Raw genomic sequence first — 15,212 nt, forward strand, 5'->3', positions numbered from 1 at the left:
AACTCCCACAGAAGTAGAATTTCACCCCTGTCTTCTCACAGCAAGGAGGTTTAGCCAATGAAAAGTGAATTTGCTCTTTCTGCTCACTTATTTGAACATCTAAAAAAAATTGTCTGTGTGTGTACACACACACACACACACACACATATGCATCTTCTATTTACTCTCCTGAGTGTAGAGGTCAGGTTATTTCATTTGTGCACTTGCCCACGCGCTGGGAAGATGGCGTTGGGAGGGTGGGGTGAAGCTGAGGTTCTCGGGGTGCACCATAAAACACCGTCACGCTCTAGAAAGCATCATATCGTATGGCGAGGAGTGGTGAGCGGGCCCTGCTTTTACGTGGGTAGCGATATTTGTGCTTTAATAAACACTCTCAGTCCCCCCTCAAATAACACCTGAATGCCTATTCTCACAAAAAAAAAAATTGTTGAAAATACTGTTTTCTTCTATCTCACCTAGTTGCTAGGCTATTGTTACTGTGTCTAACATCAGGTGCGTACTCCTTTTTACATGGGTTTTTCATAGGTATCATCTTTCAAATGGCACCTCTTTCTTGAAACAGTTAAGTTCTTAATTACTCTTGCTAGTTTGAGTCTTCCCTATCTTATTTTTCCTTTTTTGTTCTTTCCCCTCCATCTCTCTGAGCAAAATGCCTGTGATATCTGTGTTGCTGTTTGCCAGAGTAAAGCATGAGAATATAATTTCCTGGCCTGTGATTTTAAGGTGGTTTTTTTTTTTATGTATGTGCCCAAATTTGTTATTGGAGATGGTGGGAGGTTCAAACGAAATTATATTCCAGAATCATCTAGTTTATTGTCCTGTGTTATTGCTACAGTCCTGGATGATTTCCCAAATATTTGTTTGGATTATTCCTGCAAAGAGGAGTTTGTTTTGTTTCTTTTTTTTTCTGGGTTTGGGTGTTTTTCCAGAAAAAATACTAATGTAATTCTAAAGTCTCTGTTTGGGAGCACCTCAAGGGATTCAACGAAAGTTTTACCAAAGAAAGTTCAAAGGCCTTGGGGGGGGTTATGACCAAGGTCAAGTAGCCTTACATGGTCCCTCCAGTTTACGCGTCACAGCCCCTTAAAATAAAGTAGTTGTTGGCCCGAGGGAGTCACACAGTGTGTCAGAGCTAGTGGCCTACCACAAAAATAACTTGAAATTTCATATATTAGGCAGTAAGTTGCCCTTTAGGTCACCTAATTCTGAACTTCTTTCCTTTTCTGGAGCTGGGAGGTGCGTATTAAGCACCTGTATTCATTTGAGATCCTGAGCCATTTAATGACATCTGATGATCAGGCTGATGCTTCTCTAAAGAGAGAAGGTGTAATCGCGATCACCTGCGCGCTGGGCTGCTCAGACACCAACCTTTGTGGGGGACCATGATAGTATCTGCTGCACTTTGCTGAGCTCGGTCCTGTCTGTGTTTGGGCGTGTTTGGAGTCTACTTAGCAGACGGGGAACGTCAGGGGGTCTGGGCAGAGGGTGAGCAGCTCTCGGCCTCGCTGCTGGAGGCTCTCGGAGCCCCGTGTCCTGCTCGGGGGTATGCCCCCCTCTTATAAGATGTCAAGGGAAGCTTGGTGTGAGAAGCAGAACTTTGCAGGCTGCTGAGAAGTGCTTTTAGGGTTAGGTGGCTGCTCGACTAGTGGCTTTCCAGACCTCATTTTGCTGCATAAGCGCAGCTTTTGGCCCCAGAATCAGTGCTCTGAACTTCTCCCCGCATCCTTAAGCATCAGCGGCCTCTCTGAAGTTGCAGTGCCTCCAACACAGGGGTGTGATCAATATGAATTGCAATTCCTTTTTCCCTAAATGACTAATAGAGGTAATAGGATTTGAATCCGGCCAAAGGTGGTCTACAGCACTGAACATCTTTTCTAGATTCAGTTGACTATGCTTTTCCCAGGTTCTTTGCTTAAAATGCTCAGAATGGTTTGGTTCCTTCTAAATGCCAGTTTTTCTTCTTTTAACTAGAACTTCTGAGATGCCGAATGAAGCTTTAGTTATGTTGTTTAAATCACACTGTTAATTGCGTGTGAATAGCGTTCTGAAAAACTGACCACGTCTGTCCGTGATGATTTGCTTTCTGTAATGTCACATTGCCTAATGCTTGTGATTAAGCGAGGTTAATTTACAGGAGCTGGATTCTGGAGAAAATTACATATGTGTTCAAGTTTATGCTCTCTGGGATAAATCCAAGCTCTGAGAATAAGTCACTGGAGAATTTTGCATTGACTTTGGTGTCATTAGGGTTTCACTGTCCTAATTACCTAAGTGGCAGTACTTACAGGCTACATAATAAATTTCCGGAATTAGGTTTAGGAGCTTACAAACCTTCTTGCAATATCTGTCATACTAAATTATTAGTAAACTAGGCTAGATTAACTAGGTAGTAATTAGTGAGGGTTTTCTTTCTTTTCTGCCGAGGGAGAAGTGCTGTTGACTTGAGGGTTGGTTGGAGGGGGTCAGAACTTGGCGGGCTCTTGCCTGTCGCTACCTCGCTGGATCGCACTAAGAGAAGGCTTGTAAACAAGATGAGAAGAGACAAGGAGCACGTGTGCAAGGTGCAGAGACCCATCTGCTCATCCAGCACTCCGGTCTTGTACCCATCACATAACCTCTTCGTGGCCACAGGCACACGGAAGGGTTGAGAGCTCCATGCCCGGCATAACCCATCAGGCAGGCGCTGAACCCGTGCCGGTGACGCTCTGAATCTGCTCACGGGCCGCAGGGGACACGGTGCTTCTGTGAGGGTTTGTGGGCGGTCACTGGTGATAGCGTGGTACCAACAGCGGGAAGGCTTTGGCCAGCTCTGCCTTCCACTGAAAAAATATTTTCCGTCAAATTCACCAGTGCAATAAAACTCTATCTTATTATTTGCTCTTTCTAACTGTTTACATCCAAGAACAATTTTCATCTTGCTAAACTCTCAATTTCCCAGCTGAAGATCTTGGATGTTTTTGAAAAAGCATCTTTTTCCCCAGCTAGCGCTTGCATTTTTATAGAGCTTCGGGATACGTGTTTTAGACGGAGTTCCTTCTTTTTGTCTGTAGCTGAGATAAAGAATTAGTAGTTTAAAACAATAACTACATGTTCCACTATGATCAAGGAATTAGATAATCTGGCATGTTTGCTTAAGGGGTCTGTATCTTGGGGCTTTTATAGGGCAGTATTAAAGCCCTGAGCCTTCTTATTATGCCAATACCCAGAAGATTGCTTTAATGAGAAGTAAAGGGCCTTTTTCCAATTACAAGGGAATAACTGTATTAAGTTCCTGTGTTATGTCAACCTGCTTTGATTTGATTACTGCGAAAGAAATGGATTTATCTGTCAGTGTTACTTAATTAAGCCTTCTCATTGATGTTTTGCAGAGTAATATAGTGTAGTTTGCACATTTAAGTATAAATACAAAGAAAATTGGTCAAAAGCTAAGACACGACCCCTGAAGATAAGGTACAAGAGCCATTGCTTGTCATTTTCTGATCAGAGTCCGGAAGTTTTGACTTTGGTGGAAGACCTTGAGCATTATATGGGCTCGGATGAAAGCAAGGGAAAGGGCAAGGAGTTTTCAGCCAAAATGGAGATGGCTAAATATTTTTGAGTCTCGGCAAATCTTACAGAATTATTCTGTGAGGTTAGTCTCCTAATCTCTACCCGATGCAGTGTGCTTGGGTGTGTAGGATGACGTCTGTCTTCCACCGATGCATCCCCAAAGCTGTCCCTCTCCCTGCCCAGGAGCATCCTTCCCGCTCGGTGGTGCATCCCCTTGCCTAGGCAGGACTTTCTGGGTTAGTCTTGGGTGTGCGCAGGGACTCGGTCTGGAATGTTTGCAGAGACGAGGAATACCCCAGCCTGGAGGTCTGCGTTATTTTAAGCACCTGATAGTGCCCTCTGGTCACTGGCATGTTTGGCTCAAGGGAGAAGCAGGGATAATGCAGCAAAGAGTACCAGAAAGGGCAACTGGGCAAGAATTCATCTCACCGCAAAAACATGTGTTTAACTGCAAGCACATAAATAGTTCCTTTCACGTCACTGGGACCGTCCAGCAGCTGGCCATGAAGCCAGTATTGCCATGTGCTGCTGGAAAGTACTGGGCATCTTTGGGAGTGTGGTGCCCCTCCTCATGCCTGGAAAACAACTATTTTTTTGAAGAACATAGAATCATAGAATCTTCATGGTTGGAAAGGACCTTTGAGATCATTGAGTCCAACCAAACACACACACAAAAAAACCCTACAATCTGTGTCACTAGAGCATGCCCTGAAGTGCCAAATCTAGATGTTTCTTAAACACCTCTAGGCATGGTGACTCAACCACCTCCCTGGGCAGGCTGTTCCAGTGCCTGACCACTCTTTCAGTAAAGTAATTCTTCCTAATATCTCATCTAAACCTCCCCTGCCGCAACTTCAGACCATTTCCTCTGGTCCTGTCATTATTCACCTGGGAGAAGAGGCCAACACCCACCTCTCTCCAGCCTCCTTTCAGGTAGGTAGAACATGACTAAAAAGAGGTACTGTGAGCAGGTAAAATGGCATCTATCAGCCCAGCATCTGTGAAGGGTGACAGAAGACTCAGCTGGAGCTCGGTGGTGGGCTCCCAAAGGGAAGAGCTCAGCAAGAGAGTGCACCGCTTGCCCGGGCTGGTGTGGGCCTGCCCCCTTCCCTCTGTGCTGGCCTCCCCTGGGCACGGAGTGCAAGAGAAGGGTTACTGCTCCAAACGCAGCCCTGAAGGGTGTTATTTTAGGTGATGCATTAGAATCCCTAAGACCATGGCATCTATGTTGTTAAAATATAAATAAAAATGTACAGTGTAGCAGTCTGAAAACCTTTATTGGGATGTAAATCTTGCTCCTAGCGCTGGCCATGAGCCAGTGCAAGGGGTCTTGACAACGTGTGTTATTTTAGATTAGCTGACTTTTACGGGGGGGAAGTATGGTAATAAATGAAGTTTCTAACAGGGAGCTATGTGAATAATGCCACCTTGTTTAACGAAAGCAGAGCTCCCCAGGTAGCCCAGCGCAGAGCCCTTTGGTGGTGTGGTGCTCTGTCCTTCACCCTCTGTTTCCCACGTGCCCGAGTGGGGACATGGGTCAGCAGGATGGGGCTGAAGCCCAGCCGTAGGTGCTGGCGTTGTCACCCATCTGGAGGTGGGTCAGAGCTGTCACCTGGTCCCCTAGATGCCGCTCCCGAGAGCTGAGCTGTTCCGCTCAGCGGTGGGTTTCGGAAGCTCTGCTGGAGGGTGGGACGATGCCCATCCCAGTCAATGGGAGAAAATCCACTGATTTTTAGCAGGCAATGGATCAGGGCTCTACAGAGTTAATTGCCTGTTACATAACACAAATGATTTTTAAAAATATGCCTAATTAACCTAATAGAATGGTTGATCTGATCTGTCAGGTAAATGATACACATTTTCTTTCTTTTTCTGGAGCTTAATTAAATATTTACCTAAGAGTGTCTTGTGCTATTAACACGTTCATCTGTTATTGAGATAATAGGAATTGTAATTGGGGGAAAGTATTAAACTATACAAACGATGTGGGGTTTTTTTGGTTTGGTGGTGTGTTTGTTTTTTTTTTTGTTTTTTTTTTTTTTTTTTTTTTTTAAATCTTGGAAATCAACCAGATTTGGTCACAGCAGCGGTATTTGAAAGTGCTAACAACCATATCTGTCTCTCAGACAAGTGAAGTTCCCACCCACGTTAGAAGTCCGGATGAACCAATGCAGGGCTGGAACCGGGAGCTGCTCGTCTGCGTAGTCTTCGGCAGCACCTGGAGAAAGTTTCTCTAGCCAGCAAGACCAAATACGTATTTCTCCAATTAGATTAAAGCTAGTGTTTGCGCATGGCAAAAGGCAAGCAATATTATTATTTCATTAGGATGCTGGTGGGTACACAGGAGTAAGTTGGAAAATAGCACTGAAATGTGCAATAATACTGTTATAGATCAATGTCAATCACATTTCCTGATATTTAACATACTGTAAGTAAAAAAAGTAATGGATTTAAGCAGTATGGTCCGGTCCATCAATGTACTAAAGGATGTGCTTAACGTTAAGCATGAGTGATCTCATTTACTTGAATTAACATGAGAGTGAACTATGATTTCAGCGGAATTATTCACAGGCTTCCATTAAACCTGTGCGCAAGTGCCTCACTGAACTGGTGTTATGTTTATCCATTAAGTTTTTAGCCAAGTGGAAAGTCTCGGGAGACTCCCAGCTCATTTTAATAAAGGTTTCGTGATGGCAGCGCTTCCGCGAGCCTGTCCCAGGGTACTGGAGTGCGCTGCAGAGGATCTGCTGCTTTCCGTGTCCGCGGGAGCCTGCAGGGTTGTGTTGGGGACTTCTCAACTTCTCCGGGCTGGCCACGCTGGAAGGTGCACACCACTGCTTGGGGTACCCGAGAGGGACAGCCCCTGCAGTTGGCTGTCTTTGGAAGAAGTTACTACTTGGGTCCTTTTTTTGGTGGGTTTTTTTTTTGTGTGTTTGTTTTGGTTGTTTTTTGTTTGGTGTTTTTTTTATTATTTTATTTTTAGGCTCCATATTGGAAAGACCATTCAGTGTTACAAGGAAGTTCTAATAACAATAAACTGGGTTAATTGACAATACTGGGGAAAGACTTGGGGAAAGTGGAATAAAAATAGTTGTGTCAGAGAAGAAATGTTGGGAGTTGTGCAATGTGGAGAGCGTTCATAGGCAAAATGTGTCTATGGCCTGATTTTTGTCAAGGAAAATGTAGTGGTAGAGGGGCAGAATGCCTCCCCTCGCCCTGCTGCCCACGCTGCTGGGGATGCAGCCCAGGCTGTGGGGGGGTTTCTGGGCTGCTGGCACACACTGGTGGGTTGTGCTGAGCTTCTCACCCATCAACACCCCCAAGTCCTTCTCCTCAGGGCTGCTCTCCATCCCTTCATCCCCACTATTGATACTGGGGGTTGCCCCGATCCACATGCAGGACCTTGCACTTGGCCTTGTTGAACCTCATGAGGTTCACGTGCACCCATTCTTGAGCTTGTCCAGGTCCCTCTGGATGGCATCCCGTCCCTCCCACGTGTCATCTGCAACAGCTAAAATGCACACAAGGAACATCTCAGCCTGCAATTTTCTGTGTTTTGTTGCAAAGTTAAAAAGAAGTTGTAGAAGTCCTGGTTCTTTGGTCCATACCCTAAACAGCAGGTTTCACCCTGTCTTAGCGCATATCCATACCGTCTCAAACACGGGGAAAAAATGGTTAAAAACACCCTGAGATGGACTGTCTGAAATTAGTGGTCTCCCACCCCATGGCTGCAATGAATTTTCTATCAAATGGTAGAGGAAAAGACAGAAATACCCGCTCTGTGCTTGGCTTCAGGAACGGCCTGTTCTCTTGTTGAGGTACGAATGCGTGAATGTAGCTCAGGTGGTGAGAGGTGCATCTACCCCAAACATGCCTTACTTTAACTTCTAGGTTTCGTCTATTTTATCATGTTTTATTTTCACTGTTTGACAATACCTATTTTGGTGCCTTTTTTTTTGGGTGGGTTTTTTTTTTTTTTTGATAGGCTTTTAACTGGTATAGTGCAGTCACTTTTTAAAGTGTCGGGAAACACTGAGCCGCTGAAGTAATTTTTATGTTCAAACCTCAGGTTCCTGAGGGTCCGGTTCATTTCTGCTGTGAATTTAAATGAGTTAATTTAAGCAGTGGGTCAGAAGCCACTACCATCGTAGTAGCCCTGTGCCTGATTCTTAATTAAAGGCAACAGGAGATTAATTTGAAACATTAATTTAAAAGTGCCTATACAAAAGGAAAGAATTATTGCAATAAAGCCTAAAGAACTTTTTTGTCCCTAGATGTAGAAGACAGAACTAGCTCAGGGTCCTGGGGGAATACAGGACATCCTAGTCCATCCAGGGTAAGTATATCTAATCTTTTTCCCCAAACCAGACTTACTGCATATGTAAATTTACAATCTTAAATATGAGTTTTACACCTGATTGCGTGGAAAAATGGGAATGCAAAGTTGGCTGTAGCCTGTCTTCTCTTTAAAATCTATGTTGGCTCCCCCCCCCCCCCCTTTGAACATTCAAACCTGATCCTGTGATTGAATTTGGCACCTGCTCTGCTACTTCTAACAGGTAGCGAGAATATTAATTAACTATATTTTATTGCTAGGCCATATCAGCCACCGCTACCCCTGAGAGTGCAGGTGGAGCAGAGATGTTGTTGCCGAGCATTTCACTTTCTGCCGTTGGATTTTTGGGGATTGTGGGTGTCCCCAGTCCTGAGGAGAGGACCGGTGTCCCCTGCCATGGGCAGCTCTTGTCCCCTGGCCACTCCATGGCCACCCACAGCCCCGCCAGGGCCCGAGCTCAAGGCAGCGAAGCTGGAGAGGTGCCGCCGGGTCTGTCCCACCGTGCCAGGGCTGCCCACCCTGCCCTCCCGCAGCACACCTCAGCCGCTCCGCGCCTCCAGGCAGGGGCTTTCAAACCCTTCTCCTCAGGCAGGGGCTGGCAGCTGGGCATTTTGGCATGTCCCCCTGACTGCTGGCACCATCCGAGCTCTGGGGAGGTGGCCCAGCTGCCAGCCACGTGCCTACCTCTCCAGACGCTGCTGTGGATGGACAGGGCCATCTCCTGTGCTCCCCACCTACAAGTGGGACCCTCCCTTTGGGGGAACGCAGACACCGAGCCGCGCTCTGGCACAGCAGGACTCGGTGCTGGCTGAGATTTGTGAGACAGCTGGAGGCAGTCATGTCGATTGTGGCTGGGGACAGTTATCTCAATTCTTTAGACACCTCAGGATCGGGATGCTGCTTACTTCAGTGGGGAAGAAATGCTATTTCCAGCAGAGCAGCTGTGTGGTGTGCTCGGGGCAGCCCTGCCGATGTCCCCAGAGTCCCCTGGCAGCCCTGCTCCCTGGCCAGAGCATCCCCGCTTCGCCTGTCCTCGGGGCTGGGCATGGCTTGTGCTTCGGCACCGAGCTGATTATTCCTGTTTACTTCCTGCGAACGCATGAAGTATACTTATGCTGGGCAAAAAGTGGCTTCGCTCTTACTTACGCCCTTATTTAAACAGTTTGTTTAAATTGCTTTTTAATTGTTTTCTAATTAACGTGAAGGATCAGGGCTCGTGAGCAGCGCTGCCGGGAGCTCCGTGCCCTCCAGTGTCTGTCTGGCGAGGAGAATCGCGGTTGCCCTCTTCATCCTCGCTCCGTCCTTTCCCCTCGGGGCAGGTCCTGCCCTCAGCAGACCTTATGCCCGCGGAGGTTTTCGGTGGCTGTTGGCACTGTGGGCAGCCCAGGGGGGTCCCCCATTTACGGCGTGAGGGGGGACCCCGGCCCTGCCGCCGAGGGAGGGAAGCCCGACACCTTTTCTTATTCCATCCTGCTTAGCATCCATTACGTCATTACTGCTCGCATCTGTCAGTTTTATTTTTATCCCTTTTTTTTTCCTTGACACTTGTATTGCTTCCGAGGGAAAAATGTTTTGAAAAGTAAATTCTAAATTTGCACACACAATTATTTATGCATGCAAAAACTTGAATGTGAGCGTACAATTAAGTTTTGAGATATAAAGGAAAGAGCACGAGCCTAGGAAGAATTCTGGAGTTTCAATCAAGGCTGTGCATTAACTTGCCGTGTTATTCTGCAACCGGCCTGACCCCTCTCCCTTTCCTTCTTTGTGAAATGGCGATGGTGTTTCCACCTTGGGAGAATGAGTTTCTCCTGAGTTTGGAACGGAAGAAACAAAACAGCACGTAACTGCTGCGCTTGGCCAATATTTGTAGTTAAATTTAAGATTTTTTTACCAATCGTGTGACCGAAAGCAGAAGGTTACACCAAGAGTGTTTAAAAAATAAAAATTAGGGGCCCAATCCTGGCAAGGTTTTTAAATGTCCTTGACCCTGTGGGTAGCGCCTGATGCTGCGGGTCCCCAGAGAGGTGCTAAGGGGTAATGAGGCACTGCAGGGCACCAGTGCTATGCAGGGTTAGTTTTTTCAGTGAGAAGTAATTTTCCACATCCGCTGTGACAAAATTCAATTTTTTTTTTTTTATAGTCCAATGCACGTATATAGCAGTGAGGTGATTAAGATGGCAAATTTCTACATAGCGTTTTGCTTTTTAAATCTATTTTTAAAAGAAGTATTCCTTTGCTGTTCTTGCACGTGTTACGGGCAAGGAGGTTTTTATGCTAAGAGAGGGCTTTGTGCTGAATTGCACAGCACGAAATTCCAGGAACCTCATCTCAGTCACCGTTCAGGATTATCCACACAGCAAAGCGAAGTCAATTACTAATGAAATAAAAATTTGAAACAGCTTTAAAAATGTTCTGGAACACATCACTTCCAGCAGAATCAATAGGGGAAAATGATAAAGTGAACAATATTTCTTATAGCTGGTGTAGAACCTCGCAGGGAAATAGGGACCTGTAGGTTTTGCAAAATGCTGTTTGAACTTGTAAAATTGTGTTTTTTCCCAATTTGTTAACAGAACTATGGAGATGGGACTCACTATGATCATATGGCGAGCAGAGACCTTGGGTCGCATGACAATCTCTCTCCTCCCTTTGTCAATTCCAGAATACAAAGTAAGACATCAAATTTCTTAACTTGACCGTGGTGTTGAAAGTGGAATAAGCGAACCAGAAATAAAAGTCTGAGGGTTTAAAACCCTCATCTTCATTTTGGGGGTTGATTGTACTCTGCGTAAGGGTGGGAAGAGGGAGTTTTTTTTTTTTTTTTTAAGCTATCATGCAATTTCACAAATGTACCCCGATGATGTTTACTGCGCAGACTGTGTTCTCCTGCTGTGAGAGGGATGTGAGTTCTGATGCAGTAACTGCAATATTTGCTGAAAGAGGGAAATGGTGGTTTCCTAAGGCTCAGCCTTTCCTTTTCAAGGAAGTGGCCAGTTGGCAGAGAAAATCAGGACTTGCTCTGAACAGGACTTTTAAAGTAGAAAAGGATTTCTGAAAATATGATAAATATATGTTCGCAAAGGGGAACAGATAAATAAGTGGTGAGGGACACTGAAGCCATTGTTTGTTTTGGAGCACGACGGATCGCTGCCTGCTGGGACCTGCGAGCTGCAAACTCCTGGATTTCAGGCGGGGGGAGTTGCAGCCGATTCTGCTTTAGAGGAGTGAGATTTTTGCCCGGGGCGTTTGGCAAGGACCCTCCTTCCACCCCGCACCCCGTGATAAAAGTTTTGACACCCCCGAATAATCATTTAGCTTAGCAGCAAACTCCATAGCAGTATGGAGAGAGGCTGTAATTATTTGTAAGTGAATGATAGCTACTTTCTTTAATTACGGTTGATAAATGAGTTTGGTTAAAGTAAATATATGATGTAAAAATATTAGTAATGCTTATGCTTGGCCAAGATCACACCCTTCTTCTGCAGTTGTCAATGAACTAACCAAGTGCTTTGCTTTAAAGGATTGAATGCGAGCCAAAAAAAACATGGAGCTGTAACTGTGATATATCATTCTTCAGCTCTAATATACGTCCCTAAAATATGCCTTGTCTTTTAATATTGGGAAATATTTGTGAGTTGTTTAACATATGGGACAATGTTGGAGCTTGTAGTCATTTGTATGTATTCACGTACAAAACATGGTTACAACAGTTTTAAAGGGTCTAATATAAGCCAAAAAAAGCATGGAAATTTCAACACTCCCTTCTTAACTCACGCCATGGGGCTTAGGTAGTGCACAGAGACACTTTGCAAATAGCCACACACTTCTGTGAAACCCACTGGGCTGCCTGGCGCTTTCAAGTTTAACTTCCAGTTGGAGTCTTTAGAACTTAAAAGTCCTTCTCTCTTCTGCCTGCCCTTGGGTTGGAGAAAAAAATCTCATTCCTCTCTCTGTTTTTGCCAATCTTAGTGAAAATACTGGTTCCACTTGGTTTAGGAAATAGTTGTTTTACCAAAAACGCATTTGGAGGCACCCAGTTAAAGAATTAAGCCATGGAATACTCTGGTTAGGAGCTTTGGAAACCCTGATGTCTCCAGAAGGTCCTGCTCATCACATCGGAGGGGTTTGCGCGGTGCCCGCTGGCCCAGCCGGGCTCTGAAGACCCGAACTGGAGCCATCAGCTGGGCAGCGTCCTAACACTGCCTGGGCCTGAACTGCCCCAAAATCTTTAAGGTTTTGATGAGACTTTGTAATTTCAATTGGAAATAAGACCGGTGATGTTCCTACACACACTATTGAATGCATGTATAAGTGTATGGCAAGTGAGGAACAGCTTTTGGCAAGTGTGCTATTGTGCAGTAATGCCTCCCGCAACCCACAGCATTTTGCAGCTATGCTTTAGTGTAATTCTCTGATAATTACGAGTGGACTCTCTTTAATTTGTCCTGTTGGGGCAGCCCTTCACCCGCCTGTTTTGCTCCACTCCTGGACATGGCACATCAGTGCCAGAGGAGGAGGGGTGGCTGCTGGGACAGTCTCCCTCCTGCTCGGACACCTCTGAGGGCCTTGGCCAGTGGGTCTGTTCCTGTCCCCTGTGGGAATGGAATCATAGAATCACAGAATGGTTTGGGTGGGAAGGGACCTTAAAGCCCACCCAGTGCCACCCCCTGCCCTGGGCAGGGACACCTCCCACCAGCCCAGGTTGCTCCAAGCCCCGTCCAACCTGGCCTTGAACCCCTCCAGGGATGGGGCAGCCACAGCTTCTCTGGGCAAATGGAAGCCCTTACCTGGCACAGGGACGGGTGCTGTGGTTGCTACCACCGCCCCGGTGGAGACATTGCCCTACGAAGACCACTGTCAGTCCGCGCTGGTCACCTGTGTGATTTTTAGGAGAAATCTGAATATTGTGGCGATGAACAATGCAGAGTGCTGTTCACTCGGAGGGAGGCCACCCAGACCACCAGTTCCCGGCTCCACAGTGTCTTTTATCATTTCCCTTTTCCTGGTGGGTCTTCAAACTCCCCCAAGGACAGACCCCCGTAAACTCTGGTGGCACCTGCAGAGCCACACTGTAGTTTTCTTTCCATGCTCCTCTACCTCATGGCGACTGATAAAGAGCTTGACAATTATCCAGCCTGGACTGGTTTTATACTGGTGTATACTGTTGCCTTGAATGGAGGTGCTCTGATTTGAGGTGGTTTTCCAGGCAAGAAAGATTTTATTGTTACTGGGGATAGGTATTTCTGACCCACAAATGTTTGCAGACAGGCTGTGCTTAAATGAGGGCTTTTATTGTATTTTATTTTTCAGATATTTGTTTTTAAAATCCATTTTCATGTGGGCAGTGTGTAGCAGGGATCCTGTGTGTTAGGTTTCGGAGCGGGCCCGGCGGGCAGGAGCAGAGAGGAGTCGCAGAGCTGCTTGTGTTACTCAGCTCCTCAAAGGGCTGCTGCGGTACTCCAACACAAATCGTTTGTGTGTGCCTGCGGTCCCGCTACCCTGCAAGGTATTTTGTGGTTTTTTGTTGTGTGTTTGTTTTTTTTTAAGAGTATCTGAAGAGCAACTACTTGGCCCAGCGATGAAATGGGCATGGGCAGGGCATGGCACATCGGGTGTCGCTTCCCATTGCCTCTCCCATTTCCAGGTGTGCTCTTTGGGAATGCTTCTTATCCGACTACTCGGGATATCTTCCTAGTACATTAAATCACTTACCAACGTACAGTAACTTCCTTCTAAACCCCCTGTAGCTTAATGGAGCATTTCACTTGCGAGGATTAGATTGAGGTTTGAGGCGCTGCTGAAGAAAGCTGCTGGCTTATGTGGTGACCTTTGAATCTCGTCTGGGTTAGTGGTTGATATTTTGATTTGGTTACTGTGGTCATATTGTGACAGCTGCTGGTTCATTATAATTCAGTTCCTCTCCTTGCTTTGCCTACCAGGAATGTTTAGGTTTATGTTGCTTCACAGTGCTCTAACCACCCCCAATTTTACCCCAGCGTGCTGCACGAGATGAGGTGGTGTTGAGCGCTCTTGGTCACCAGCCGCCGTGACAGTCACAGCTGAGGGTAGGGAGAAACTCGGTGCGGGAGAAAACTCTCCCTGAGGTTTGCAAAGCTGATGTAAACTAGTTTGTGGAATGTAGGAGAAATGAGAATAGAAAAAATGAAAAGCACTTTTCTTATTTTGTTGCGCGGACGGTTTGTATGCTCTTCCCCTCCGCATGTAATATTTCTGGTGTTCACAGTGGTGATTTTCGCTATCTTGCTGAAAAAGTTCCTACACTACTAATTAGAAGACAGTGTTTAATTTCTGATATTGCTTTGAGACTCTCTAAAAGGGTGTAAGGTCACTGAATGCAGATCTCTTAGTAGTCGTAGGAGCTGATCGGTGATCTAGGGTGTGAAGACAAGATCTTTGCTTGTGTTTATTTTCTCTTGCTATTGCTAAATGCATAATGAAGAGCAGATACAATGACTTGCTCTTATTTCTCTCCCGGTTGTCTGCTTCAGACCGATCCTGCCCTGCTTCGGGCCATGCTCTTACACCATCCCGTGCTGCCCTGCTTTCGGGAGGGCTGGCGCCTGCGTTTGCCGGCGACTGGCACTTGTACCGCAAAACAAATATTTTTGCCCTCTGGTTTCTTCCCTTTTCCTTTTAAAAATCTCCAAGTCATGATTTTTCCTCTTAGTATTGCTATTTTGGTGGCATTCTCTCGCCGTTGGAGTGCAGGGGCAGTGCGGGTGCCAGCGCAGAGCAGCGCCGGCTGTGCCAGAGGCAGGGCTCGTGCCTGGGGCTCCTGGAAGCCCAGCTCGGCCACCGATTGCACTCTTGGCAAGTCCTTCAACCTCTTTGTGCTCCATGTGCCTTCCCAGTTATCCGCCTGAAGAACGCACGCTATATATTTTGCAGGGATGTAGTGAGATGTGATGAATTGCTGTCTGGAAAACACCCCGAGTTCCCTGGATACTCCATATACATGCCAGTTTTTAATATTATTTTTAATGCGATGATAGCACTTGTCTCCCTACGAATATTGCTGTGGCTTTTGCTTTTAATCCGTACAGCTTTGATTCTGTTACTGTTATTGTAAGTGGAACTGGAATTTTTGCAGATTAGTTAAGTTTACCCAACACAGCATTATAAGGCCTTGCTTTCAATTGCTAAACTATAAACATTTGGGATGAAATTTTCCATGCTGTGTATCTGACTCAGCCTGATTATTATTTTTTTAACCTTCTGCAGAAATGATTTCAACATTTCCTAAAATGAGATTACATTTCATCCTGGCAGATTTTTGATTTTCTCGGTTAGCGTCTGGCACATC

General features: G+C 45.9%; 1 protein-coding gene across 46 annotated transcripts in view; it reads left to right on the forward strand.

Annotated features, from left to right (window-relative positions):
* The window catches only part of TCF4 (transcription factor 4), a 237,220-nt gene that overhangs the window by 69,593 nt on the left and 152,415 nt on the right, over positions 1 to 15,212 (forward strand). For 28 of the 46 annotated variants that reach the window (XM_074571006.1, XM_074571018.1, XM_074571007.1 and 25 more), the window contains 2 exons: positions 7,824 to 7,885; positions 10,462 to 10,558. The exons of the other annotated variants lie outside the window; for them this stretch is intronic. In XM_074571006.1, the coding sequence (XP_074427107.1) occupies positions 7,824 to 7,885; positions 10,462 to 10,558 (159 nt within the window). The remainder of the gene's footprint in view (positions 1 to 7,823; positions 7,886 to 10,461; positions 10,559 to 15,212) is intronic. 46 annotated transcript variants of the gene reach the window in all.

Source organism: Larus michahellis, chromosome Z, assembly GCF_964199755.1.
Source record: "Larus michahellis chromosome Z, bLarMic1.1, whole genome shotgun sequence".
Lineage (NCBI taxonomy): Eukaryota > Metazoa > Chordata > Aves > Charadriiformes > Laridae > Larus > Larus michahellis.